We start from the raw sequence: 27,594 nt of genomic DNA on the forward strand, positions 1-27,594 counted from the left end.
ACTTTCAGTAGATACTGTCTGTGATAGGACATTCACTGTTTCAGAGGGATAGTATGCCAAAATATGAAGCTCTGTAGAGGTTGGTATATTCTTTAGAAGTTTACTGTGTCCATGTACGGTAGGAAGAAATAGTCCAAAAAAAAAAATGTATTATGTACATAATTATGCATACGAGCAACAGAATTTCGTATCAAGTAGAGGTGGAGCAGTCTCAATCTTATGTTGCATATATTGCAGTTTGACAGAAATCGAAGATTTATATCAAATTTAAAAGATGTACAATCTGATAGTGATTAAGAATATGAATATTTCATTAAGGTGAATGATTTGGCCTCTTTACATATCATTTCATCAGAAAACTTTTATTCAGTTGTCCCAGCAATTTTCACAGCTTTACTGGGACTCACTGATACTTTACAGCTGCCTCTGTAACATACAGTCAGTGATGACATATCTCATTTCATGGTTTAAAATAGACATCAAACTGAAGGGATGTATAGATGTGCCAATACTACTGGATTTAATGATTAGAGTTTGCTGTGAAAGGTATGATTTCTTTCTTCTTTTTTTGAGACACCAGGTTTACAATGAGAAGCCTATCATACACTCTACAATTCTGCTAGAGAATCGGCTATATTTTGTAGGAACAGAAAAATGATGTTTAATTATCTGACATATACACTTGTACGTGTTACTAATTTCAAACATCTTATGCCTAAATAATGCCATTTGCCATGAGTGTCTACCTTCTACACAGTAGACGCTTAAAAATGCAATTGAAGAAATGACAGAGAAAATGGTGTGAAGTTTCCAATTACTGTTTCAGCAGCATATCAACACAGATAAAATAAGGTAAAACTTGTGGGAGACCACTCTGGGAGACACAAAATCTTATTCAGCAGGTGATCTTTATATACAGGTTCACAAGCATACAGCTTACATTACTGTTTACTCTGATTTGAATATAATTTTCGTACAAATCCCTTATCGTGAAATATTCTCGCAAAATAAATGGCCTGCACATTATGAACCGCTCTGAAGTGAATCAGATGTTGTAGTTTGGTCCTTTAACAGATGGGTTGATTTTAGAGCATGGTTATTATTCCTGGTTGATGTACATGTAGCACATCTTAGAGAATGGACAGGTATTTCCTTGTACTGACTGATGCAGTTTTCCAGCCTGAATTGACAGCAACATATTGGAATACTAATGTGGAAACTAGAAAAATGGCTAGGAAATTGTTACTCTGCAGCCTATGTATAATGAAGTTTCAACCTACACTTGAATGCCCTGTCACACAAAACCGATCGTGACAGAGTTGACTGTGAGCCATGGTTACTCTCAGACGTATTCTGACTCGGTGCCACGACTGGTGTTTCCTGTCTTGTCACTGAGCCGTGATTTGCCGGCATCCTTCACAAGAGACTTCAGGATCCCGGATGGCTCCGGGATTTGCGAGTACCGACCAGTGATCATGCATCCAAAGACCGGTTTAAAGATGGGATGCCTTGCAGCATAGATGATGGGGTTGATGACGCTGTTCAAGTGGAGGACGACTATGAAAAACACGACAACGGCATTGAAGGCAGATGGATTTGCACTGGATTTGGCAATGACGACGATAGCTGTGTAGGGCAAGACGCAGGCGTAGAAGCCGCAGATGACAATAAGGAGATTCTTTGTGATATCGATGTCAAGACGTCTGGAGCCGGGAGTGGACACCATGGAGCGTGCCACATGACGCTTGATGTGGAGGAAGAGGAGAATGTAACAGGTGAGGATGGTAACCAAGGAAGTGATGAGGAGGATTGGGACCAACCAGCTGAGTTCAGGAACACTATGCTTGATGATGTAGACACCACAAACTCGCTGTGAAGAGATGATCATTAGTATGGGGGCAATTAACCAGGAAGCCCCAACCATCACTGCCATCTTATACGGTGTGAAGGACCATTGGTAGAACTTTCTGGGCTTCGTGATGAGAATGTAACGATTGACTGCGATGAATGTGACTGTGATGAGACTACATCCCAGGGAGCTTGAATCTATGATAGTCACAGGGAAGCAGGACCACGTTGCTAAGAAGACAATCTGCAATCCCTGGAATGGGTACGTGAGACAGGCCAGCAGGTCGGCCACACTGAGACTGACCACCAGCACGTTCATGGAGGTCTGCAGCTTGCGAGAGAACATAACGGCAACGATGACAAAAATGTTGCCTACTATCCCAACAACTGCCATGGCGAAGAATGCGGTCGCAATGACAATCCTGGCAGCATAGCCAATGCTGTCAACGTAATCGGTCCCATTACTTGGGGAGTCTGTAGTAACAGCATAATCCATTGATGTTGTCATTTCAGGATCCATATTAGCACGTTTCTTAGTACACTGTACTCATGAACCAAAGGCTGGCACTCTTCAATAGGGTTCTCACTCTGCAAGACTCGGAGCCAGCTAGAAGAATCAGCAAAAAGACGAGTCAATGCATCAAGCTGCAATAAAATCAGATCCGGTTATGCTCTGGTGATCAAATGCCCTGCCCCCATTAAAGTCTACTTTCTATAAAGTAGAAGTCACTGTGTGTGACGATATAAGGGTATATGGCAAATAGACAGGATATTCATCTCTCTCCCAGCCACAAAGTGACGTCACTATCACTGCACAGTAGGAGTTAGTTTAGGAGGAAATGGACCGTGAAATGCTGGGCTTGCCACTTTTTTTTTTTTTTCTGTGGGTGTGATTGATGTGTGAGTAGGAAGTTTATGGGTGCTTCAAAGTGTTGTGTGTGTTAACTTTTTCTTGTTCATTATTCGGGCACATTGCTATTATTCTGTTATCTGTCCTTCAGCTGATTTAACTCTTCCATGCCTGTCAATCTCTGGTTACAGACGGAAGCTTTCAATCTTGCCCTATTTTGCATGGATTATTGTGTATCTATTAAATGGAGATTAGTTTGCAAAGTAAGGTGATACAGGGGTAATTTGAACCACGCCGCTGCACAAACACTTTGTCACGTATTGCACATACACACACACACACACACACCAACACTCACACATGGCAGCTGATCACTGATTTAGGAATAAAACAGCTGGAAGCCTGTAGCTGCCATTTGATCTTCAAGGGAGTGCCGTGTTTATGTGCCATGCATCAACACTTAATATACAAACAATATAAAACACTTCAGTGATGCAGTGATGACATTAGTAAGTTTGAGTAATTTTACCCACACTTACATGTACATGTATAATGGATACCTGTCATCAGTGTGACAATGTTTGGACCACACTGTATTTAGAAGGTACTGGGCGTTGGTAATCATAATAATGGCAGAACAAAATGATGCATAAATATTAGGTATTCGCTTCATAAAATTGTGAAGCAGATTATTGTCATATGATAAATCATCCTCGGCAGTAAATAGAATGATGACATCTCGCCCAGTCACCATGGCAGTGTGAAAATGGTAATGACTGGTTATTGTACTTTACTCAGTAAAATACAATGACCGGTCCTTAGCAAAAATACCCAAATAAGGCAAAATAAATACCTGGTCCCATGTACACTCCCACGCAGTCATTCGATTCTGATCTTCATTATTTCATATTGCAAGTTATCATGCTGCATTAGTATTGTATTAATACAATGTAGTTACACAATGGTTTTGTCTTGATATGCTATTGTGCTATAGTTTCGAGTCACAGAGTTGTGCCACATTTGTATTGTATTAGTAGTTATGCTTTCAGAGTGATCAATACACAGTGGTTTTGTCTCAATGTCCTATTGTGCTATATTTCCAAGTTCTAGTGTGTGTAAATCTGCAGACATCACAAAAATGCTTCACTGCTCCTAATACCATTTATAGTGCATTGAATGAACCCAGCAATGCTCTCGATGTGCTAATACCTCTTTTTCACCTGGGCAGAAGTTGTGTTGTACTTAAAAGTAGGCAGTTCATGAACTTTTTATGACAAGCCTAGCAATTTTATGGGGTTTTTTTAGAAGGCTTTCGGCCTATAAACACTTTCTTTATTGCTTGGTTCCGTGTTTTCAGTAATAGTATAAATCATTCAGGAAGTCTTTTTATTCTGCATTCTATCAAGTAAAAAAAAATCTCCATATTTCTCTATTTTTCATTTAGAACAATTTAGAATTTAAAGTTGGGACTTAAATTTTTTGTTATAGAATATCTTACTTTGTAATGTCATGACTGATTTGTAAAATTGGCTGCTCATTTTAGGAGAGTAAAGCTCCTTTTTCATGTATTACATTAGCAACTGTGTTTGTTGTTTTTCCTGATTTGGGCAGATTTCATGAATTTGATTAGTTCAATCCACTCTTCCTCTATCAAAGAAAAAAAAAGCAGGGAGTGAAATTCAAAAATGCCACTGCAAATGACGTAAATTCCAATCATAATTTCTGCTGCAAAGTTTCTCAATAATTTGTAGGGGTAACACTGTTTTTTCAAAGCTTGTTTCTGAAAAAATGTGTATGATGTTTAAAATTTTAATTGCATTAGTTGCAGTTAGTTACTCCATTCAGCAAGGAACAACTTGTACATCAAAATGACTTGTTAAGAAATATGTGAAAATGTATTTATGGGCTTGAAATTTGTCTTTCAGGTCGAAGGCGACACGGTTACCTTCAACTTTGAGATGCGAAGTGGGCGGGAACACAACACACCTGACAAGGCCTTGTGGGGATTCAGCTGCACAGTCAGAGCACAGGTGTGTAACAACATGTACTTGTATTTTTGTTGTTGTTGTTGTGGTTGTTAATGTATTTTACTCTTTCTTATTCTCTTTTCATATTTCTGGCATTAGGGATAAATTAACTCTTCTGGTTTTTTTTCATGCTAGTACATTTGACATATTGTGTACAGATTATAGTATATTTTTCTCTCTCTGCCCTTGTGTGTTTTAACCCTAAAAGGGCTGGGCTTTTTTGGCTATGATAAGACCGGGGGGATGGATTCTGCCCCGCGAGATCTTGGCCATCGGTGGTGTGATCGCGAGGAAATTTTGCATGCGTGAGACCCACGTCATAATCTACAAGATTGTGTCATAAGATTTTTTGAAACAATCAATTTCTAGTTTTAATCAATTAGGCCAAGTAAAAAAAGAAACCAGTTTCTCGTCCTCGCGCGCATCGATTTTTTTACTATTTACTATTTTCAAAATGGCGCTGAAAATACCAAGAAATTCATAATTCTCGTCCCAGCCCGCATCGACTTTTTTGATATTTACTATTTTTCGGCCGCCGAAAAAAAAAAAGACAATTCACCTACCAATCGTGATGTCTCATTTCTAATTACGCCTTGCGTCCTCTACTTAGCTGTAGTACAGCTGTAGCCCGACCAGACGCTGTAACGCTGTGTGCGAATCGCGACGTACCTACGTACAGCGACTGGGCTGTGCATAGTTGGTACAGCTGTAGTACGTATGTAAGAACGCATGCATTTCACACTGCGAGCTCGGCAAGAAGGAATGACCCACAAAGCAGTCGAACTGTAGTTGGTGGATGGGCGCGGGCGGGCCTGGCTGGGCTAGCTGTGATGTACAGCGCACTCGGTACGTCGTAAACGCGATAGCGGCAACATTTTTGCGATCAATCGCTGATATTCCTCGCATATTTCGCGCATTGTTCGTATTTTTCCCCGTTTCTCATATTTCAAGCGGATGAATTGTACTGTACAAATGCTTGTGAGGATTGTATCGAGTTTGTACCATCCCCTCTGTCAGCTGTGTGCACGCACGCATGAACACATTCGAATGTGTAGAAGCCCGTACACTCTGCTCTGTAACGTTGCATCTGACGGCGATGTATTGTTCTATTTTTAAGAGAAAATGAATGCGCTTTTCCAGCAAATGAAGAATTATCAAATGGGTGTATCTACAAAATAATTAATTTTTCCACGGATTCTGGTTTGTCTCGTATTTCTGTGGGATACTTTTCTTTACGATGTAAATTCACAGACACGGCCATGAGTCGTATCCGTAGTGTGGTATACAATCATTCATCATCCAAATGATGAGTGATTATCAAATGTCTTTTTAGAACATGAAGAAACATCTTCAAATGTTTAATGCTATAATGCCATATCAGTATCATTTTGACATCCATCTGCAGTTGTACAAGCCAGTTTCCAGTTGAATGTGCTACAATTGTAGTTTTGTACTGTGAAGAAATGCAGATACATACCAGCTGTGTGGACACAAAAAGTCACAAACACCAATGATGAATAAAGCAGTGTTTTGAATATCATGGAATTTATTTCAGTCGTACATTCTTTGTTGAAAGACATGTTTTATACCTGTTTCATTTAATAGTGCAATACATCAGAATTGCAAGTACACTGGTATCAAAAATGCCATTACAACACTAAATACCAGTATTAAGATTGTCATTTTCCCTTGACATCTGTAGTGGAAAGAAAAAGCAAATGTATTTCTGCATGCATGAAGTTTCATTTTAAGTATGGTACATAATCTATTTGTTTGAAAATGCACAGAGTGCAGGCAAGACATACACTTGGGACCTGGTCTCTCATAACACAGCTACCAGAGTGATATTTCATTTCATAAATTGGATATAGAAAATAGTAAAGCCTTCTCTCGTTACCTTTCTCAGAATTACCGGACGAGAAACAAATATTACTTTCATTTTGACAATCCTCGAAAAAATAGTAAGATATCAAATAGTAAGGACCTCCCTCATCGCCTTTCTCAAAAAACCCGGACGAGAAACTACTATCTTTTTTTACTTGGCCTTACATGTAATTTTGCAAGTTAAGCTCAAGATCATATTTTAGCCTAATTAAAAGCATTGAGTCTAATTTTTGATCTGTAAAGCTGTTTTAGCATATTCAACAATTGTACATCACAAAAACTTCCAAAACTTATTTCAATTCTTATGTATTTTATTGTTTTCAGAATTTCTTATGTATTTCCTTGTTTTTCAACTTTTGTTTTTTTCTTAGGTTTTTTTATTGGAAATTGTCACTGACCTTTTTTCTACCATAATTAGCATAAAATCAATGTATGAAAGTGATTAATTATAAAAATAATCAGTTTTTATGACTTTCATGACAGAGCACTGTTTTCCATAGGAAATGTACACAAAATCACAAAATTGTGCCCATTTTGAGGGGACATTCCGCTACCAAAATGGGTGTGGCTTCGCAAAAGTATGCGCAGACGTTGCAAATTTGGTCTCAAAAGTTGCGCGAGACTTGAACAAACAAAGTCAAGAAGCCTCGCGACGAGGCCTTCTCGCGTTACAGAATTATAGCGCGAAACGTCGAGGGGGGGGCGGATTCCACCCCCCCCGGTCCTTTTAGGGTTAATCCACATATTATTTTTAATTACCTCCGCCAAGGGAGGAGGTTATGTTACCGTTGGTTTGTGTGTTCGTTTGTTTGTTACATGTAGTTTAATAGTTAGTTTGTCCCTGTGCAAAATAACTCAAAAAGTACTGAACGGATTTGGATGAAACTTGCAGGAAAGTTTGAGAATGACACAAGTAACAAACGGTTAACTTTTGGTAGTGATACAAGAATTTGGGGGGAATTTATGAAGGATTTTTGATATTTTGGCTGGTAGGGTCAATGAACTTTGGAGTTCAGCCTGCACGTATTTAAGGTTTTCAAACGCGCTCTAAAGTGCGTGCTCCACTTTCTGCTAGGGCAAGGCGTGCCGCGCATCTGAGGTTTTATGAGGTAACAAAGGCTTCTTTTTCAGTATGTATACCTATGGGTGGATATCACTGATCTCAGTGGAAGAGCCCAAAGAGCTTTTCCCCAGTGGTGGAGAGGAGAAAATCTCTTTGGGAAGAGCAAGATCATTGGTGGAAAGTAGCTGCTTGGCGGAGGTCTGTGCTCTCAGAGTGCTTTTCTAGTTCATATATGTAATATATATGTAATATATGAACCCCGTATAAGCAAATACATTTGTATATTTGGATGTGGTATGTGGTAGACCTGTGTCCATGGTGAGTGAACAGACTTTCATGGAAACTCCATTGTTTCCTGGTGACTAAATACATACAAATTTGGATGATATACAGTCAGAGTCCAACAAATTCTTTTGTTGGACTCTGGATTTTTGGATTGTTGGATTTTTTATCATGGCTACTACTAAAACACTGATCAATTCAGTGCTTATTTACGTCGATGTAGGGCATTTTGTCAATCAGTTGCAATACAGTCAGAGGTTATGAAGTCAAGATCAACCATATGTCCTCCGCACTTCCTCCAACCAAACAGGATTCGTCACACCACATCCCATATAACCCCCCCCCCCCCCCCTTACCTTTCAAATGTTTGTTTGAATGCCTGGCTGCATTGCCTCTCCCAAATCCTTGAATGTGTAAAACTTATAGCGAGTATGACTCATTCAATGCATATTTTGTATTACCAACACAATGGTTTCTACCAGTAACAACACGCCTCCCTTTCGTATTGCTGTCTCCCAGCATAATTTTGATATGATCATCTCGATTGTTCAAGCACCCTCACCTCTCGCAAGTTATCCTCAACAGAGTTGATCAACAGCTCTTAACACTGCTGTCAAGAAGAAATCTGATATGACTCATAGCCCGCAATGGTATTAATGTCAAGTGCATGGTTCCCTATGTTGTCCTATATTCTATGTCGTATTGATTTCCCCCAACATACAATGTAATTCTAATATGATCATCTCAATTTGTCAGTACCCTCACCTCTCACAAGTTATCCTCAACACAACTCTTAAAAGGGCATTGTACCGGTTTTTTATATTTTTATATGTTGTTCTTTTAATCCTAAAAGACCCAGTGGTGCAAACAGAATCAAAATTTTTGTAACAATTTAGTCCGTAATTTCATTTTAAAAATGGAACTTTTTGGGTGAGAATTATGCTAATGAGCTGACGAGCCCGGATGTCGTGATGTCACAGGTGCCAAATATATCACTGATTACAAGCCCTCGCATACGCGTGCGTTAAATCGTTCAGAGTAGCAGACGACGCTTAGGCCCAATTTAGCTAGCAGGCGGCACTTGTGTACTGTCCAATCCATGCAGCTGTCTCAAATTTCGCTGAACCAAATCGCACCAAAATTACAGGATATACTTCTAAGCATATTTCAAAATACTGTATTATATTTGAACGAAATCGGTAATCGAGAAGTATCAATATTGATGCCGACTTTCAAGTTGTCACTCAAAAAAACCTCACTCTTCGCGAGAGATCTTGGTAAACGCGACATGCACAATCTAGAACTGAAGTTAGCCGACTAGTACTGTGCGAACGGGGAATTTACGCGGGAACTAAACTAAAAAATGTCATGATTTTGGCGATTTGTGTGATTTACGAACAATATTTTTCATTCAACTTAGCTGAAATAATTTATAAATTGATTTTTTGCTCCCGATTACTTGAAAGATTTGTCTCATGATATTAGACGGCTAACTTCAGTCTGTGCGTGCGCAGGCAGGTAGGGCTACTACGCCGCGATCACTCTTGTTTAGTCGTACAGAGCAGATTATTTTTCGCGACGACAGGAAAGTCAACAACTTCACTTACGCTTCCCGACTTGTGATTTGGTTCCAATTAGCGTGAGCAAGTGGACATGAGTCATAAAATATTTCTTGTGATTTTGGTGCAATTTGGTTAAGTGAATTTTGAGATATCTAGTGTTCTACATGGATACGGAAGTACTCTAGCACTATACCTACGTGCACACCAGTGCTTGGATCGCGAAGCGGCGGCACTGTTTGTATCTACGTGGTCAGGCCACTCTTCCGAGGTATGGGTCCTACTAAAACTAGATCTAGTCCTTGGTGTTCATACGACCACCATGAGATTTATCTCGACTACAAAAACATTGAAAATTCATAAAGCAGATACCTTACCTGCGAAATTCAGCACAGAAACAACAGGGCCTGCAGCACAAGGGCCTAGATGTAGCGGCAACGCTAGACCTTGGAGTCTGGACTTTCGTCTGGACTTTCTTCAAGTTCTGGCAGCAGGGGTATGTATTGTATACTATAGCGTTTATGCTGTGCCTATTATTAGCGCTGTGCACGTACAGCTGTCGACGGGGAGGCGAGTGAGTGTTTGTAGGCGTAAACCGTGATTGCCGTTGACTATTTTTTGGATTTAGATTTTAAGAATCACTCAGTCCTCATCTTCGTTAGATAGTTTGAACTGTCGAACCATTATTGCTCATCATCAGTGCATAGTTAGTGCAACGTTACTTACACACAGTTTTCTATGGGCAGCACGTTCGGACAATGATGCCAATTTCATTTTGCATATCTGGAATATTCCCCACAAATTTTATCTAAATAAAAAGCTTTTGAAGAGATTCCTTTTAAAAATTAATGAATATTGTTTAACATGTTTATTTCACTTATATTGCAGTTTTACTAAATAACAGTTTTTGCAGTACTTCGTGTGAGATTTCATCAGTAAATTGACATGTGTAGTTCGTTTTGCTAAAGTCGGAGGTTGGCACCTGTGACGTATGCCAAATTGTGTGGATCGTTCCTTGGCTTGCTCGTTTTCATTTTTTTCAAAAAATCATTACAGACTTATCCTGGGTTTTAGAATCCTCTCTTTCCAGTTGTAGGCATAAAAAAATGTAGATTAGAATTATCAGACATTTAGAAAATGTCAGTACAGGTTTCTTTTAAAACTGTCGTGAAAAAGAAGTAATCTGGAATTATTCACACCCACAGTTTCATCAACATCAAGGGGGTGGTTCTCTGTGTTGTCTTGATCAGTAACTTTGCTTAAAGTTTGTATATATCCCTTTTTAAGCATTACAAAATTTTGCATGGTTGAAGAATAAAGTCACTTAAAATCATTTACTGTGAAATCGTACTTTAATGCTCTTTGAATGCTCTTTCCCCCTTGTCATTCGAGGATATGCTCCCCTTGAATACTGAGAAAACAGTTGGATTTTTTTTTTTTTTTGGGGGGGGGGGGTCTGAATTTTAATTCACTTGAAATCTACATGTATAACATTCATTGTCCCTCCATCATAAAGAAGTCTTCAATTGTATTACTCTGAGGAAAGGTCTGAGTCATCTACCTCTACAATGAGGTTTGATTTATCAGCTTATGAAAGGAATCTGATTTTCAGTTGCGAAAGGGGCACACAAACTTTAATCCTGTTGTTTCCATTGGCAGCCTGTTATTAATACAACAAGATGGCAGGATTGCATTTTAAAGTGTTGACCTTGTGTGGGTTAACAAGGCTTTATTCTGCAGCTGAATAAGAGCAGTTAGCATCTGCCTGCTTGTAGTTTTTGCGATGTTTAATCATGTGCTTCGATGGCATCTATCAAATGTGATGAAAAAACAATATGATGAAGGGAAGGGTTGGGTCAAAGAAATGGGAGTCAGAATGCTACTTTATTAGGATGCTGTCAAGTGCTGCTGAGCAACAGTGAAACATGTTTCTTGTACATATGTGGATCATCAACTCAGGCAATTTTTTTCCCATTTTTTTTTTTTTTTTTTGATAACCCCAATCACATAAAGGTGTTGTTTACCATTGGGAGCAGCGATTAAGAAAAAAAATGTTTGAGTTATCACATTTGATGCATATGTGTAGGTCAGATGTATCACGTAACATTCTACCATGTGAAAAAAAAAATGCAATGAAGCCTAAAATATATGGAAATATCACCATTTTTCTCAATAAACCACAACTGTAGACAGTTTATTCGAGAAACCATTTTATGATAACTTGTTCACATTTTGTATATCTAACAATACTTAACATTGATTATACGGATTAACATCTTTACATTGGTTGTTTCAATCCTTAGTTGACATTTTAGAACAATTTTGAAGCACTAAATCTGGGTTTTTGTTACATCAGCCAATGGTAAATAATGCCTGTGATTTGCATTGTCGTTATTAGTCATTTTAGAGTTGTTAGGCCTTTTCCCCCACAACTCTGAGCATTGTTCAAGAAATATATATTTACCTAACTGCTCTATCTATCCTAACAATTAATATTCTAACCATTCTAGAATTATGTGTGCCTGCCTGATAATAAACTCTTAAGATAAAAGAGGTTACATACAAAAAAAACCCTGAAGTGTTCCCCAGTCTTGGAGACAATGCTTATGATTTTGTGAATAATTTCATACACTTGCAGCTGCATGCCTCTTGCCAATCAGGTATGGAAGCACCCATTTGTATATTGTATTATCTATTTGTGTTTATTTTATTTAAACCACACTTACTTGCCAATCATGCACATACAATTGTATCCATGACATTGTTTTACAGGAAACATTTTACTACTTTCACTTTGTATCCAAGGGCGATTGTGGTTGTTACAGTAAGATGAAATTTTGTTTAGCTTTTGTGGGAGGTATTACAGAGTCACTGGCATGTACAGACTTGAGATCTTATTGATTGTGCTCAATAGGCAAAGTTTATTACACTGTACCTCCCCAAGTGTTTACACAGTAATCATATTTTATGGTATATGTAAGAGAAACAGATTTTTTTTTTTTTTTGACAACAGGGAAATTTCAGCTGTAGTTTTTGACATTATCCTGTTTGTGAGATCTGGTTGTGACTATAATGTTTTTTGTTGGGAAGGGCAGTGACACACACAGACCCCCCCCCCCCCCTTCTCTCTCTTTCTCTCTCCAATATGTCAGAAACACATCATCATACCTGGGAAATATCTGCCTGGTGTGTCATTTGTTTTACTTCCTAAAATGTACATCTCATAGCAACCAAGATGTTGGGTAGCTATTGTCTACTGGTGTTGATATACCCAATTTAGTGATATTGACTGGTGGTGGTGTGTATCGTTTGAAGAAAGATAGAAAGTTGTTCCTCGGTTTACATCCTCTTTTCAGGGATGCCAGTTTTCAGGCAAAAGCCTGAATTCAAGCTTTGGTGTACTATCAAAGTTCAGGCCCTCTCTTGCATTCTAACTGGCATCTCTGTTTGTTTGTTTTTTTCCTTCATTTTTCCTACGTCTCTGAATGCTTTCTTACACAGGAGTCTACAGAGGACTGCACCAGTGGTCTGCCCTTCATAGCGGACCTGGCTCTTGGTCTGACAGTCCTGGGTTCAAGCCTCTTGGGAATCCTGTATGAAGGGCCAAAGGTCACCGGTGCTGAGGAGCGGTGCCACGCCCTCCTGTCTTCCAGACTCATGCAGAGGTAATGGTGATGATGACAACAACGAGGATGATGATTGTGATGATATTATGGTGACAACTATGATACTTCCACATCTTACTGAAGCTTCGAATCTGAATTGATCTCAGAGTGCAGTGGGAGCAGATTTGTAACAAATGCATTTTCATACACCTTTACTCTAATGATGCATGACATACTCTAAAAATGATGAGTGTGTGAGTCAATACAGCATCGTATTTGATCATATTCATGAGTCACCACATTCAGATAAAATGAGCCTTTTTCGCAAGATACAAATTATTATTATTATTTATTCGGCAATTCAACATACATGTACAATACAAGCGGACATAGAATACAAACAGAAAATCGTATTACATGATATAAAAATTGTGGTGATTCCAGGTGCATGCCACTGGTTGCCAGGGGAGGAAAAGGCAAACTTAATCACCGAGGCTCGAGACCTTCCTCCCCGACCAGTGCATGCACCCAGAATCAGCTACAAAACAGTTACAAACATTATCAAATAATACATTACTACAAAAAAATGCACTGAATTCAAACACAAATATGACTAAAACTATCACTGAATATGACCGATGCCCCACCCTGACCTGATGGTGTTAGCTCATCCAGCAAAACTGGTGATTTGATATACTTTAAAAAAACCAAAACAAACAAACAAAAAACAACAAACAAATAAATGTTTCATTGTGGTACCGTGGCAGCACATTGCCCAACGATGATCAAAAATATATTCTGCTCGTTTTAAAACTGAACATCCTTCCCCAAATCTCAATGCAGAAACCCAACCAATAGAGTGAGCAAAACACTGGTATTTTTTTCCTAAAAATATGGTTGCCGTGACAATTTGCCAATTAGGTCTACAAATATTGCACAAACGTGACCAGAGGAGTTTGTGGTGATGATTGATTAGTTTACCTGTTATCCTTTTTTCACAGATGCACCTGGCACCAGATGATCCACCAGCTGCCCATGGCCTCTACACCTGGGACACAGAAAGGGTCGGATACCAGTCTTCCCCGCCTCAAGCTCTCCCAGGAGACCCTGCAGAGGTTGAGGACCATGACAGGCAGGGCTGCCCCCTTCCTCAGGCCCAGTATCAAGTAAGCTGGTCACCCTTCTCAACCCACCCTCAACTAATCCTCAACGTGTGTTGTCACCTTACCTCTCTTTACTCCCTCTTCATCCCTCCTCACCTCTCTTCACTCCTTCCTTCCCCCCCCCCCCATCACCCGTTTCTTAGCTTCTTTCTTCAACCCCTCCTCATCTGTCATCATCACTCTTCACCCCCTACTTACCCCTTCTTCACCCTCCCATACCTCTCCTTTCTTTCTCCCTCACCACTTTCTTAGCCTACCCTGTCCTCAACCCCTCCACATCCATCCCCACTCCTCACCACTCCTTACCCCCTCCTTAGCCCCTCCTTATCCTCTCCACAACCCCTCATCATCTGTCCTCATCCCTCCTAATCCCATCCTCACCCCCTTCTTGCCCCATCCTTTTTCTATCCTTACCCTTCTTCATCTGTCCTCAGTACTCGCCACCCCTCCTTTGCCACTCCTAACCCCATCTTTTATTCTATCCTTACCCCCTTCCTCATCCATCCTTACCACTCCTCACCCCTCCCTACCCTCTCCTTAACCCCTCTGTACTCTCTTCCAACCCCACCCTTATTGATTTTGTGTAGAGTAATTCGTGTCTGCTGGGGGGGGGGGGGGGGTATAGGGAATGTAATTTGTAGCCTGTAAGCTCAAGTGTTTTGTTTTGTTTTGTTTTTTTCCAGTATGATTTTGTGTATTATGATGTTCCTGTATCATGTGATGTAACTGTGTTTTTAAGATGCACAGACTTGTGGAAGAACAGCCTGTGGCTAAAACAAGTGACCGTGTGGAAATAAAATAAATGAATGAATGAATTCTATCCTTACCCCTTACCCCTTCCTCATCCATTCTCATCACTCTTCACCCCCTCCTCACCCTTTCCTAACCCCTCTTTACTCCCTCCTTCTCCTCTCCCTACCCCTTCCTTATCCCTTGTCACCTCCTCTTAAAATATCCTCATCTCTTCTCTCCTCCATACCTCTCCTTTCTCCCTGCCCGCCCCTTCATGTAAACACACACACACACACACACACACACACACACACACACACACACACACACACACACATACGTGTACAACTGCCTGCATACACATACACCACCTAAATTTATTTTTTTTTTCAAGCATTAATGGATACCTTGATTATCATATGAAACTTTCCAAATGAGCTGTTTCATATTGCTAAAGTTTACTCTTTATACAATATGTACTTCCTAGAGATTTCAACTGGTGCGCAATGTTTGCTTCAGAACATTTCTTACTCATACGTGAGCATGGCAAAAGTATTTCCTCCTTCTTGGGAAGAAATTGATACATTCGTCATTCACTTTCCTAGAACTTCCTACACGTTCTGGTGAAGTCACTGTGGCAGTAAAATAAAAAGAAGGGTAGTTTTCTCTGAAGTGCTTACAAGCAACTCTGAACTTGATACAAGATGTGGTAAATGTTGTATAAACACGTACATGTCTGTGTCACATACCTGTCACTATCAACTTGTGAAATGTATATCATACATGGAGGTTGCTTAGCAGTACTGCTGTGTGTGTTTGTTGGGATAGGTGATGGCGAAGATCCTTTTTTGACCTTTAGACCTTCTGACCTTTCCATGGTGTAGAATTGTGAAATGCCTATTTATCAAATATTTATGGTGCAGTGATTTACACAGCAGGCTTTTGTATCACTTGCAGCTTTGGCAAGAGGTTTGATACAATATTTCTTTTCACATTTCGCCCCCCCCCCCCCCCCCCAGAGAAGTGATAAATCCGGATGTCTTGGAGGAGACTATCGTATCAGCAGCTGTTCGACACCTTGGCCTAGAGCCTGTGCTAAACTCTCTCAGTTCCAGTGACTCTAGTCTTCCTTCCAGCCACTTTAGCCAGCAGGGCATTTTCATTCAGACCCTAGTGGACATTTTCTGCAGGGTGCACAACCTTGAGAGGCAGCTCCAGGTAAATTTACTCTCAAACCAGAAGTTCACATGAGCACGAAACTTTCGCAAATTTTGCAAGGAGCCTAGATTCGTGAAAGTAAAAAAATGCACGCGATGGGTTTTGTCTCCACAATGGATTGAATGCCAGTTACAATTCACAAAAGTTTGGTGCGGCAAATACTGTGTATGTGTGTGGATGTGTCTATGTATGAATATGTGTTTGTGTGTTTGTATGTTTGTGTACATGTTTGAAGTTGTATATGTATGATTTGGTGCATTTGACAGTGACTTTTGGATGGACTGAGTGATATTGTGCTAATGTGAGTCACATCAGATGAAACCTTGTACAGGAAATAAAGCAAACCATGTGAATTGGAAGAAGCGGTAAGGAAATACTGATGGAAAATGTTAAAAGAGACAAGATAAAGTTACAGAAACAATGGCAGAGGAAAAAGAGACATTCTATGAGAGGATAGACGAAAAGAAAGTTTCATTGAATAGAAATTATTGAAGGTGGTAGTTTCCCAGGCGAAAAAAAAATGCACCTAGAAACCAAACTTGATGAGATCATGAAGAGACAATGTCACATGCATAGGAAAACTGAGACTTTAACTGATGGAGAAAACCAACAACAAACAGACATATAGACGGGAAAACCTGCACTTAGTACGTAGCGTATATAATGGAAGACTTAGTAGTGAGTAGTGGATTCAAAGTATTCTTCTTCTTTTTGTCAGAGGCGAGGTTCTGCTCTTTCGGCATAACCATATTGGTGGCTTTAGTAATGATTTTCCTTTTTCAGTAATCAAGTTACCTACCTTGTACTTTTTGTCAATATGCATTTATTTTTTACATCTTTGCATAATGCAAGCGTAGAGTGTAAAGAAGTACATTGCTTGCTCCTAGTGAAAGGTATTGTCACAAAGAGAATATTTCATCCATTCCCACAGTTCATCGGTGACTTGGAGCAGCGATGGGAGAGTGAGGTCAGCGAACTACGCCAAGATGCTAACCGTCCATCCTCACACGCCTTCTTCAATGACTTCCATCTGCAAGAGGTGTGTAATAACTAAAATAAGGCTCAAAAACTCCAACTTGTTTTGATAGCCTGAAAGCATTATGATTTGGGATGTTAACTTATTGTTAGTGCTGTAATGGTATGTCGGGTAAATTTACATAAAATGCTCATATGAATGGACAGTGGTGTATGTTTGACGAAATGAAATTTTTACTGTTGATAGAGACATCTAGTTCAGTCATTTGTATAGCATGATGCACCTGGTTGATATGGTTTGCTGACTATTACTATTCACTTTGGTCAAAACTAGAGGGAATTTGAATCTTTTACCCATTTTTCTCTGTGATGTGTGCAAGGCGAACCATGCCAGTGGATTAGGACCCTTGCAAGAGAAAGTGAAGTAGAACTTTTATGATGTGATTCTTTGTCACAGAACCTCTATTGTCCTCCAAAATGCTAGTATGCTATCCCCCTCTGGAAAACACATATCATTGCTCTGTAGGACTTGAACTCTGGTTTCTTGATCACAATCTGGATGTACTAATGACTGAGCCACCTCTTCCCCCCAAGCATCTAGTAACCCATGAGTTATACCTTTCAGAAGGAAGAGAATGCTTTTGTCAGTGTTTGCAGCCTTGAACCTTATCAATTACTGGGGTATTTTTCTTCTTTTCTGAATAGATGACTTCTTTAGAACATTGAAACTGTACATTTATCTGTGTAATGAAGATGCCATATTTTTCCCAACAATTCTGCAGGTTTCATGGAAAATACTATCTTTCCTCACTTGTATTAGGTTGCATGTCTATTGCAGGAAACATGAAAATACTGCTCTTCCACCAATATACTTAATTTCAGCCCTCGGAATACTGCAATGATGTTGACGAGGTTAGCATCCCAGTATAGTGAAGCAATACCATGCTTTTATGTCATTGCTCGCAACAAAATAGATATCTCATATTGGTTATAGGGTTGAGAATATTCAGTGCTTCAGCGTAAAAATTGATAGGTAGCAGGAGCTATCAAACCAGATTATAGGGAAAAAGCATGTACTTTGTAGTTAAAGATGAACATAATTAGTTGTGTATTTTATGTATATTGGGACTTGCAGGACAAGAAGAAGGAATTGGAAACACTGTGTTTCATCAGAGGTATCGATACTGACACAGTCAGTTTGGAAGAGGCTGTCATTCAACTCAAGTAAGTCTGCAAGTTCTTCCAACTTTTCTCTTCTTTCTTAAATGAATAAAAAAAATGACCGAATTCCTGAACAGTGATATTGGATCACGCATTGCTGAGTTGTATGAATTATTACATCCTAGGAATTATGTATTCCGAATTATGTAGGAATAATGTATTCTTGTTTTTAAGTTCAGGATAGAAAGATATGGCAACTGCATAATTACACCCGTACACAACGCTTTTAAAATATGACTGTAAGTACTGGTTGTTAATGGTCTTGCATAGTGTCTCCTTGTCTTCTATGAAGAGTGTAGTATATGATTCAAGAGAGGGCATTATTTTGCTATTTTTACAGTAAGTGCTGTCAGCTATTGTTGTGATTGATATTTATGAATGTATTACCTCAAAAGTAATGAAAGACTGGCATTATGTTATAGTGGGACTTGTTTACACCTGAAATTCAAATGCATTAGGCAAGTTATGATCATGTGTTCATACTGACTTATGATTATGATGTTGAATATCCAAATGTGTAAGTACTTTTGATGAAGAAAGACAAAAGCAGAATTGCTGTAATCCCTTTTCCTGACCCTCCATTATTTAGAAACCAACTCGGAGAAGAAAGCAGAAGAGCAAAAGACCAGGATGCTACAAAACTGGCAAGAACAGCATCCCTTACTACCGGCATCCTGCAGCGTGCGGAGTCCCTCCTCCAGGTCGCCATGGTGACAGAGGCGGGGGCTCCAAGCATCGCCGGCAGAAGTGTCTTCCAGGGTGTCGATGAGCTTGGCCCTGTGTCGTGTGAGTGATTTGCAATTCAACCGGAGAAATCTTTGCATTTACTATCTTCATCCAGTTGTTGAACAGACTTGAAGAGAAGCACTGTAGAAGAAGAAGTAGAACATTGAACGGCACCAGAGAATTCCCTTGGCAAAATTAATCAGCTGCATGAGAAACCTACATATATGAAAAGTAAGCCATTTTATTGTCTTTGCATCAATTTGATGTTGCCGCAAAGTGACTTCTTTCATTGATTTGGGGTGTTGTTTTTTTTTTTCTCTCTCTCTTTTCAAGGGAGTGGAAGTGTGACCTCCCAGGCGCCCCCCAGTACTAGTCTCTTCTCCAGGAGTTTATCCATGCCAGCTGATCTCACAACAGCCCGACCCTCCGCCAGTGAAAAGTCATCTGCCAGGTCAGCAGCACCACCAGTTACTTTATTTCTGCTGTTTTACCACAGTTTCTTTGTTACTGGTGTGAAAAAGTTCTTGTCAGTTGGATGACATTTCCATGCAGACGTATGTTCAATTCTCTGAATGATTTAATTCGTAGCCATAAGCAACCTCCTTTGATACATCAAGACATGAATCTGTAATCTATCAGTAATTTCTACTGAAATCACAAGTTTTTTTTAACCCTAAAAAGACTGGGCTATTTTGGTAGCTCGAAAGACTGGGGGGGGGCCTAAAGGGCCCCCCCTTAAGATCTCGGCCGTGGATCGCGCGATCGCCGCGGAAATTTGCACAATGGTAGTGTGCGATGTAATCTACAAGATTGTATATTTAAATTTTCCAAAATAGTCTTCTTTTATTTTATTTTGATTAATTATGCTAATTTATGAGAGAAATCAGACTTTTTTATCTAAATCAGTAAATAAAGCTCCAAAAGTGCTCATTTTTGGTCTAGATATTCTTTGTAGCATTCTTAGCAAATGTACTTGAAAAAAAATTCGGTATCAAAATTAATTTCTTATTTATTTTATTGTTTTATGAATTTCTTATGTATTTCTTTGTTTTTTCGACCTTTTGTTTTTGTTGTTTTTTTCAGCAAAATTTGTGGCAGGCCCTTTTTGAAGCATAATACTACTAAAACAAATTGATTTTAGCCATTGAGAGTAAAAATAAGCATATTTATATGAACCATGTGATAAAACTCAATTTGTATTGACTTTGTACACAAAATCACATTTTTGAGCCATTTTCGGTCTCACGTGCATGTACAAAAAGTTATGTAACTTCAGAACCGTACCCCCGGGCGTCACAAATTTGGTGTCAAAATGTGCGGAAAACTCAAAAGAAAAAAGTCATAGAGCATCGCGGCGAGAGCATTGCGTGTTGCTGAGTAATCGTGCGAAATGTCGAGGGGGGGGCCTTTTAGGCCCCCCCCCAGTCTTTTTAGGGTTAAGAACCTCATTTCAGAGAACGTAGTAATGACTCTGAACTACTGGAAGTGGGAATCCATTCCACTGCTTCATGTTGCCTCTTTGTATTCTATGGGTAAGATGAAACTCCCTCTCCATTTTTTTCCGTCTAGAATTTCAGGAAAAAACAGAATCAAATGAAAGCAACATGATCACTCTTTATGCAGAATACAAGACATGACCCAAAAAAAAAAAAGATGTGTTTTATTTTCCCTGAATTGTTTTCCAGGATATACCAGATGAGGCGATCACGAAGCAGCGCTTCTGGGAGTCCACCAGAAAGCAAGCAGAATCTCAGCCAGCTACTGGATGAACTCTTTGCCTTCATAGGGACCAATATCCGGCAGGCTGTAAGCAGACACATGTTTCCATCTGATTGCACTGTGATGCCATGAGAAATAAAGTTGAAGTTATTTGAAACGATGTGAAGTCTTCCTGTATTCAGGACTAATCAGACTATCTTTTCTACTTTATAGCTAAAACTTAAGATGTGATAAGGACAGAAATTAACCAAATCATGCTCTCTAGGTGTGATTCACTCCTGTATTTACAGTACCAAATGGTTATCTCATATTTCTACTACTAAAACTGATTTTGCTCTTAATTAACGGCAAAGCCCTTTGCATATCTCTACTAGTATGCATTAAGTGCAAGTGGATTTCAAATGATGCAGAAAAATTTTACTTGGTAGGAATGTTTTTCCTATATTGCCATTAACAAAAAAAAAAAAAAAAAAAAAAAAAAACCCAGTCAGATATAGCAATCGTACTTAAGAGTTACATGTGCCAAGGAGCTAACTCCATTTGTATGTGAGTGGTATTGTCTCATGGTTTTTGTAAGTAAAAAGTAGCACCAGAGTAGCTTTGGCATTGGTTCTAATGATCTGTTGTTACCATAACCAACAACCCAGCTACAGACAGAAGATTTAGACGTGTAGAACAAGTAGATTTAGTGATTTTAATTCGTAACCTTTCATCATGCCTTTTAATTGGTGCTTCGGATTTGCAGGTGTCCAAGGAAGATTTCTTGTCGGCGGTCAAGGCCCGCCACCGGCGTGGACAGTCCAGACAGCAGGCCCTGGTCCATGCCCACCAGCTGATGACCACTGCCGGACACTCGGAGGGCTACGCCCATCTTGTGACCACCGTCACATCAGTACTTCAGCAGGGACCCAGGTGAGGAGATTCCTAGCAATACAGGCTTGTATGTCATGTGATCAATACTAATGGCTTTCATCAGTGTGATAGAATTTCTTCTGGTCTGGTGGGTACCTGTTAAGCCTTTTCATGCTAGGTTTATATTTAACCCTAAAAAGACTGGGCTATTTTGGTAGCTCGAAAGACTGGGGGGGCCTAAAGGGCCCCCCCTTAAGATCTCGGCCGTGGATCGCACGATAGCCGCGGAAATTTGCACAATGGTAGTGTGCGATGTAATCTACAAGATCGTATATTCAAATTTTCCAAAATAGTCTTCTTTTATTTTATTTTGATTAATTATGCTAATTTATGCGAGAAATCAGACTCTTTGATCTGAATCAGTAAATAAAGCTCCAAAAGTGCTCATTTTTGGTCTAATTATTCTTTGTGGCATTCTTAGCAAATGTACTTGAAAAAAAATTCGGTATCAAAATTAATTTCTTATTTATTTTATTGTTTTATGAATTTCTTATGTATTTCTTTGTTTTTTCGACCTTTTGTTTTTGTTGTTGTTTTAACAAAATTTGTGGCAGACACTTTTTGAAGCATAATACTCCTAAAACAAATTAATTTTAGCCATTTAGAGTAAAAATAAGCATATTTATATGAACCATGTGAAAAAACTCAATTTGCATTGACTTTGTACACAAAATCACATTTTTGAGCCATTTTCGGCCTCACGTGCATGTACAAAAAGTTACGTAACTTCAGAATCGTACCCCCGGGCGTCACAAATTTGGTGTCAAAATGTGCGGGAAACTCGAAAGAAAAAAGTCATAGAGCATCGTAGCGAGAGCATTGCGTGTTGCAGAGTGATCGCGCGAAATGTCAAGGGGGGGCCTTTTAGGCCCCCCCCCCCCCCCCCCCGTCTTTTTAGGGTTAAGGGATATGGAGAAGACACAACTATTTTCCATGAGAAATATCTATGGGATGAAATTCTTCATAATGATTCAAATATTCTTTGCTTTGCCTCTGAATACTGATAAACCTACTTGCCACTTAATACTAATTTACTTGCATGTGGACAGCAGAAAAATCTCTCAGGTGTTCTCTTTTTGTCCCCGCCGAACGAGTTCGAGCAGGGGACTATGAAACGGGCTCCGTACGTGTGTGTGTCCGTGTGTCCGTGTGTCCGTGTGTCCGTCTGTCCGTGCGTCCGTGTGTGATCAAAATGTTCAAAATGCTACTCCTTCGCCATTTCTAACCCGATTTTGATTCTGTTTAATTTATATGATAGCACTACATGGGAGCTTTGAAACTTCTATACAGAATTTCAGTTGTGACCTTTGACCTTGACCTTTGACCTATATTGTACATTTTGCTTCAAAATGCTACTCCCTCGCCATTTCTAACCCGATTTTGATTCTGTTTGCTTTATATGATGGCACTAGGTGAGGGCTTCAAAACTTCTACACAGAATTTTGACCTTGATTTTTGACCTATATTGTACATTGCCTACAAAATGCTACTCCTTCGCCATTTCTAACCCGATTTTGATTCTGTTTGTTTTATGTGATGGCACTAGGTGAGGGCTTCAAAACTTCTACACAGAATTTTGACCTTTGACTTCTTTGACCTTTGACCTTGATTTTTGACCTATATTGTACATTTTGCTACAAAATGCTACTCCTTCGCCATTTGTAACCCGATTTCAATTCCGTTTGCTTTAAGTGATGGCACTAGGTGAGGGCTTCAAAACTTCTACACAGAATTTTGACCTTTGACTTCTTTGACCTTTGACCTTGATTTTTTACCTGTATTGTACATTTTGCTACCAAATGCTACTCCTTCGCCATTTGTAACCCGATTTCGATTCCATTTCCTTTATGTGATGGCACTAGGTGAGGGCTTCAAAACTTCTACACAGAATTTTGACCTTTGACTTCTTTGACCTTTGACCTTGATCTTTTTACCTATATTGTACATTTTGCTACTAAATGCTACTTCCGGCGGGGACATATATTACGCACCGCATGATTTCTACTTTTCCTTGTTATTTAATTATTTTCTTTCTATGGTCACATCACTTGAAAAAAAAATAGCGAGGAATTACAGGTAAATGACTGCCTTGTCCTGTTTTGTTTGTCCCCGCCGAACGAGTTCGAGCAGCCCGCCGAACGAGTTCGAGCAGGGGACTATGAAACGGGCTCCATACGTGTGTGTGTCTGTGTGTCCGTGTGTCCGTGTGTCCGTCTGTCCGTGCGTCCGTGTGTGATCAAAATGTTCAAAATGCTACTCCTTCGCCATTTCTAACCCGATTTTGATTCTGTTTGCTTTGTATGATAGCACTACATGGGAGCTTTGAAACTTCTATACAGAATTTCTGTTGTGACCTTTGACCTTGACCTTTGACCTATATTGTACATTTTGCTTCAAAATGCTACTCCTTCACCATTTCTAACCCGATTTTGATTCCGTTTGCTTTAAATGATGGCACTAGGTGAGGGCTTCAAAACTTCTACACAGAATTTTGACCTTTGACTTCTTTGACCTTTGACCTTGATTTTTGACCTACATGTATATTGTACATTGCCTACAAAATGCTACTCCTTCGCCATTTCTAACCCGATTTCGATTCCGTTTGCTTTATGTGATGGCACTAGGTGAGGGCTTCAAAACTTCTACACAGAATTTTGACCTTTGACTTCTTTGACCTTTGACCTTGATTTTTGACCTATATTGTACATTGCCTACAAAATGCTACTCCTTCGCCATTTCTAACCCGATTTCGATTCCGTTTGCTTTATGTGATGGCACTAGGTGAGGGCTTCAAAACTTCTACACAGAATTTTGACCTTTGACTTCTTTGACCTTTGACCTTGATTTTTGACCTATATTGTACATTTTGCTACCAAATGCTACTCCTTCGCCATTTCTAACCCGATTTCGATTCCGTTTGCTTTATGTGATGGCACTAGGTGAGGGCTTCAAAACTTCTACACAGAATTTTGACCTTTGACTTCTTTGACCTTTGACCTTGATTTTTGACCTATATTGTACATTTTGCTACTAAATGCTACTTCCGGTGGGGACATATTTTACGCACCGCGTAATTTCTATTTTTCCTTGTTTTCTCTGTCTCCAGAAGAAAGATGGCACACAGGCAGTATTTCATTGTCCCTGAACGTCCCCTTATCTGATTTACCATTAATTGCACTGTATGAGGGCATTGCAATACAATACAGCTGTGTAATATTCATTTTGTAATGATTGTGTCTTTGAAAGATTGGAAGCTTTATCTGGAGAAGGTCTGTGGTATTTCATATACAGGATACATCTTGGCTGACATGAAATCTTGCATGGGTGCTGCCACCTAATATGTTTTAAAGATACATACTGGTAGTATGTTTTGTTTTGTGTTGTACAATAAGAAGGAAGCAGGATGTTTATTTTTCGCTGAATTGTGAATAAGCATGTTTAATATTTTGCAGTCATTGTGTTTATAAGCAAAACTGATACACTATTTACCTTCAATATGTTATTCACCTTCAATATATGTTTAATTTTTTTCCTGTCCCTCAAAGTGATTTTTTTTTTCATCTACAGAGGGTAGCATTCATGATACTAGTTTGGAAAACAAGGGAATAATTTTTGGTTAGAATGTCATTCTTCTTGTTATCCATATTAAAGGGAACGTAAACCCAAAGAGCAATGTGGATTGAGTGAAAGCAGTAACATTAGTAGAACACATCAGTGAAAGTTTGAGGAAAATCGGGCAATCAATGCAAAAGTTATGAATTGTTAAAGTTTTGGTGTTGGAACTGCTGGGTAAGGAGACTACTAGAGGTTATGACGTATGAGAGGACTACAACATGAAGAAAATATAAAGGGAGTTCAACAGAAATTCATTTTTTATGAAAATTACACATTCCATCAACTTGATACTGACATATGTTAGGGGTACCACTATAATATTCCCCCTGTTTTCTGAAAGCGGTTAGTCAAGTACTCTTTCATTTTGCTATAAAAGTGATTTTTTTTGTAGAATTCCTTTTATATTTTCTTTATATTGTTGTCCACTCATACGTCATAACCTCTTGTAGTCTCCTCATCCACCGGTTCCAACACCAAAACTTTAAAAATTCATAACTTCTGCATCGATTGCCCGATTTTCCTCAAACTTTCACTGATGTGTTCTATTAATGTTAATGCTTTTACTCAATCCACATTGCTCTTTGGGTTTGCGTTCCCTTTAAGTAGTAATGCTTCATTCTCATTTCACTTGTTTCTAGATGAGCATCAGCATGAAATTATTTCTGGATAGCAATTGTCCAACTCAGACTGCCATTGCTCAACAGAAATGAGCATTTTCTCTGAATGATGTACAGTAACAAGTTCCCCCAATCTAAGCCTCTGTTTAATGCCATTCCCTGATACAGGATTGAGGATTTGGTGTGTGGAGGCTTTGTGGAGACTGTCAGGCAAGCCTTTGCGGATGCCATGACAGCCATCGTACAGCTGGCCACGTGCCATCCAACTGACAGTGCCTACAGCATCGGACTTCTCTGTACCATTCCCTATACCAGGTGAAAACCAGCTATGGGTCTAAATGCTGTGTAGAAATACATCGCATGTACAGTTAGTCAACCTCGTAAAGTCAACCTCACATAAGTCAAAATATTGGTCGAAGAAAAAGTCTAACAAAAATTCTATTCTGGATGAAAATGAGCATGTGATAATTTCAGTCTGTAAGTTGAAATTCATCCAAGTCGAGGGATTTTCTCCCGTCCCTATGGATTCAGTTTGGGTGAGGTTGACTGTATACAACAGTAATCATACCGTATTTCATGATTTCTGTGACTTGTAGAAAATATTTCTGACTTTTATCAGTGGATAGTGCAAAAGTCACTTCTGAGTAAAAAATCTCATAAGAAGCCTTTCCAAATTGTGGCACTACATATGAAATTGCTTGTAACATCTTGTGCAAGATGTGTTCATCCCAGATCACTATATTTAGATTTTCAATCATCGTGTGTGCTGATTTATGGCAACTATGTACAAATTGGTAAGTACTACTGTGGTATTCAGTGTGTGTCAAGGTTTTCCACTTGTATTTTCTTCGCAGGAGTGAAGAGAAGTGTCTTGTAGACAGTCAGTTGGTCAGCCTACTGGACAGACTCTGCAGTCTTGGTCACTCGGTCGGTCAGCCCTCGCGGCCAGAGACGCAGTCCAGTGGTCAGAGAGTGTCTGCCCTAGCCTGGGCAGGATTTCAGGTGAGACCATAATGCCACGCCTCAAAGGATCTGTCATGAATAATGCAGTAAAACTTTGCTCATAAATGTTCATGAGAATTGTAAGTGCTGTATATCTGATGAAGTCACTTGTAATGATGGCTATGGCATTATTTTGTGTACTGGCAGTTGATGAATTATGCATTTGTTGGTCCCAAGTTTGACGGAGGGGAAGAATGATTTTAAAAAACCACCAAAACAGCTAGAATCGAAAAGGCCCTCATAGCCCTTCAGACAGCTTAGTTAATCATTCATTATTCAAAACATTGTTTGGTTGTTTTTGTCTCAAGGGTATATCTTGCAAGAGCAAAGTATTGTTGTTTTTTGTTAGTGTTTTTGTGTGTTGACATTCATTAGAGAATCATTGTAAGGAATACAGTACTGCTGTAAGTGGAAAATTGAGCAAAGAAAATGGGATTCCATCGGGATTCGAACCCGAGACCTCCGGATTGCTAGCCCGGTGCTCTACCGACTGAGCTATAGAAAGCCCTAGTTCAGTGTTCGTCCCAGAAACCCTAAATTCTCAATGCTCGAATGGTCAGAAGCTATAGCAGTATG

At 39.4% G+C, this 27,594-nt stretch overlaps 2 protein-coding genes across 2 annotated transcripts in view; one reads left to right on the forward strand and one right to left on the reverse strand.

The window, feature by feature from the left end:
• The window catches only part of LOC139730129 (probable E3 ubiquitin-protein ligase HECTD4), a 96,128-nt gene that overhangs the window by 32,279 nt on the left and 36,255 nt on the right, over window positions 1-27,594 (forward strand). The window contains exons 20-31 of the mRNA XM_071641032.1: window positions 4,624-4,728; window positions 13,015-13,178; window positions 14,120-14,284; window positions 16,033-16,231; window positions 17,163-17,270; window positions 18,342-18,430; window positions 19,017-19,213; window positions 19,487-19,604; window positions 20,839-20,959; window positions 21,618-21,784; window positions 26,185-26,331; window positions 26,871-27,018. Of these exons, the coding sequence (XP_071497133.1) occupies window positions 4,624-4,728; window positions 13,015-13,178; window positions 14,120-14,284; window positions 16,033-16,231; window positions 17,163-17,270; window positions 18,342-18,430; window positions 19,017-19,213; window positions 19,487-19,604; window positions 20,839-20,959; window positions 21,618-21,784; window positions 26,185-26,331; window positions 26,871-27,018 (1,728 nt within the window). The remainder of the gene's footprint in view (window positions 1-4,623; window positions 4,729-13,014; window positions 13,179-14,119; window positions 14,285-16,032; window positions 16,232-17,162; window positions 17,271-18,341; window positions 18,431-19,016; window positions 19,214-19,486; window positions 19,605-20,838; window positions 20,960-21,617; window positions 21,785-26,184; window positions 26,332-26,870; window positions 27,019-27,594) is intronic.
• LOC139730130 (nociceptin receptor-like) lies at window positions 1,343-2,368 on the reverse strand. Its single transcript, XM_071641033.1, has one exon. It carries the CDS (start codon window positions 2,366-2,368, stop codon window positions 1,343-1,345), a length of 1,026 nt encoding a protein of 341 aa, XP_071497134.1.

This window comes from Diadema antillarum, unplaced genomic scaffold (assembly GCF_040938485.1).
Source record: "Diadema antillarum isolate AM-2024a unplaced genomic scaffold, OU_Dant_1.0 seq00000292_RagTag, whole genome shotgun sequence".
Classification (NCBI taxonomy): Eukaryota; Metazoa; Echinodermata; class Echinoidea; order Diadematoida; family Diadematidae; genus Diadema; species Diadema antillarum.

What these genes read in the sequence shown, in the direction of transcription:
- LOC139730130 (XM_071641033.1), bottom strand. Translation starts at nt 2,368, where the DNA reads ATGGATCCTGAAATGACAACATCAATGGATTATGCTGTTACTACAGAC.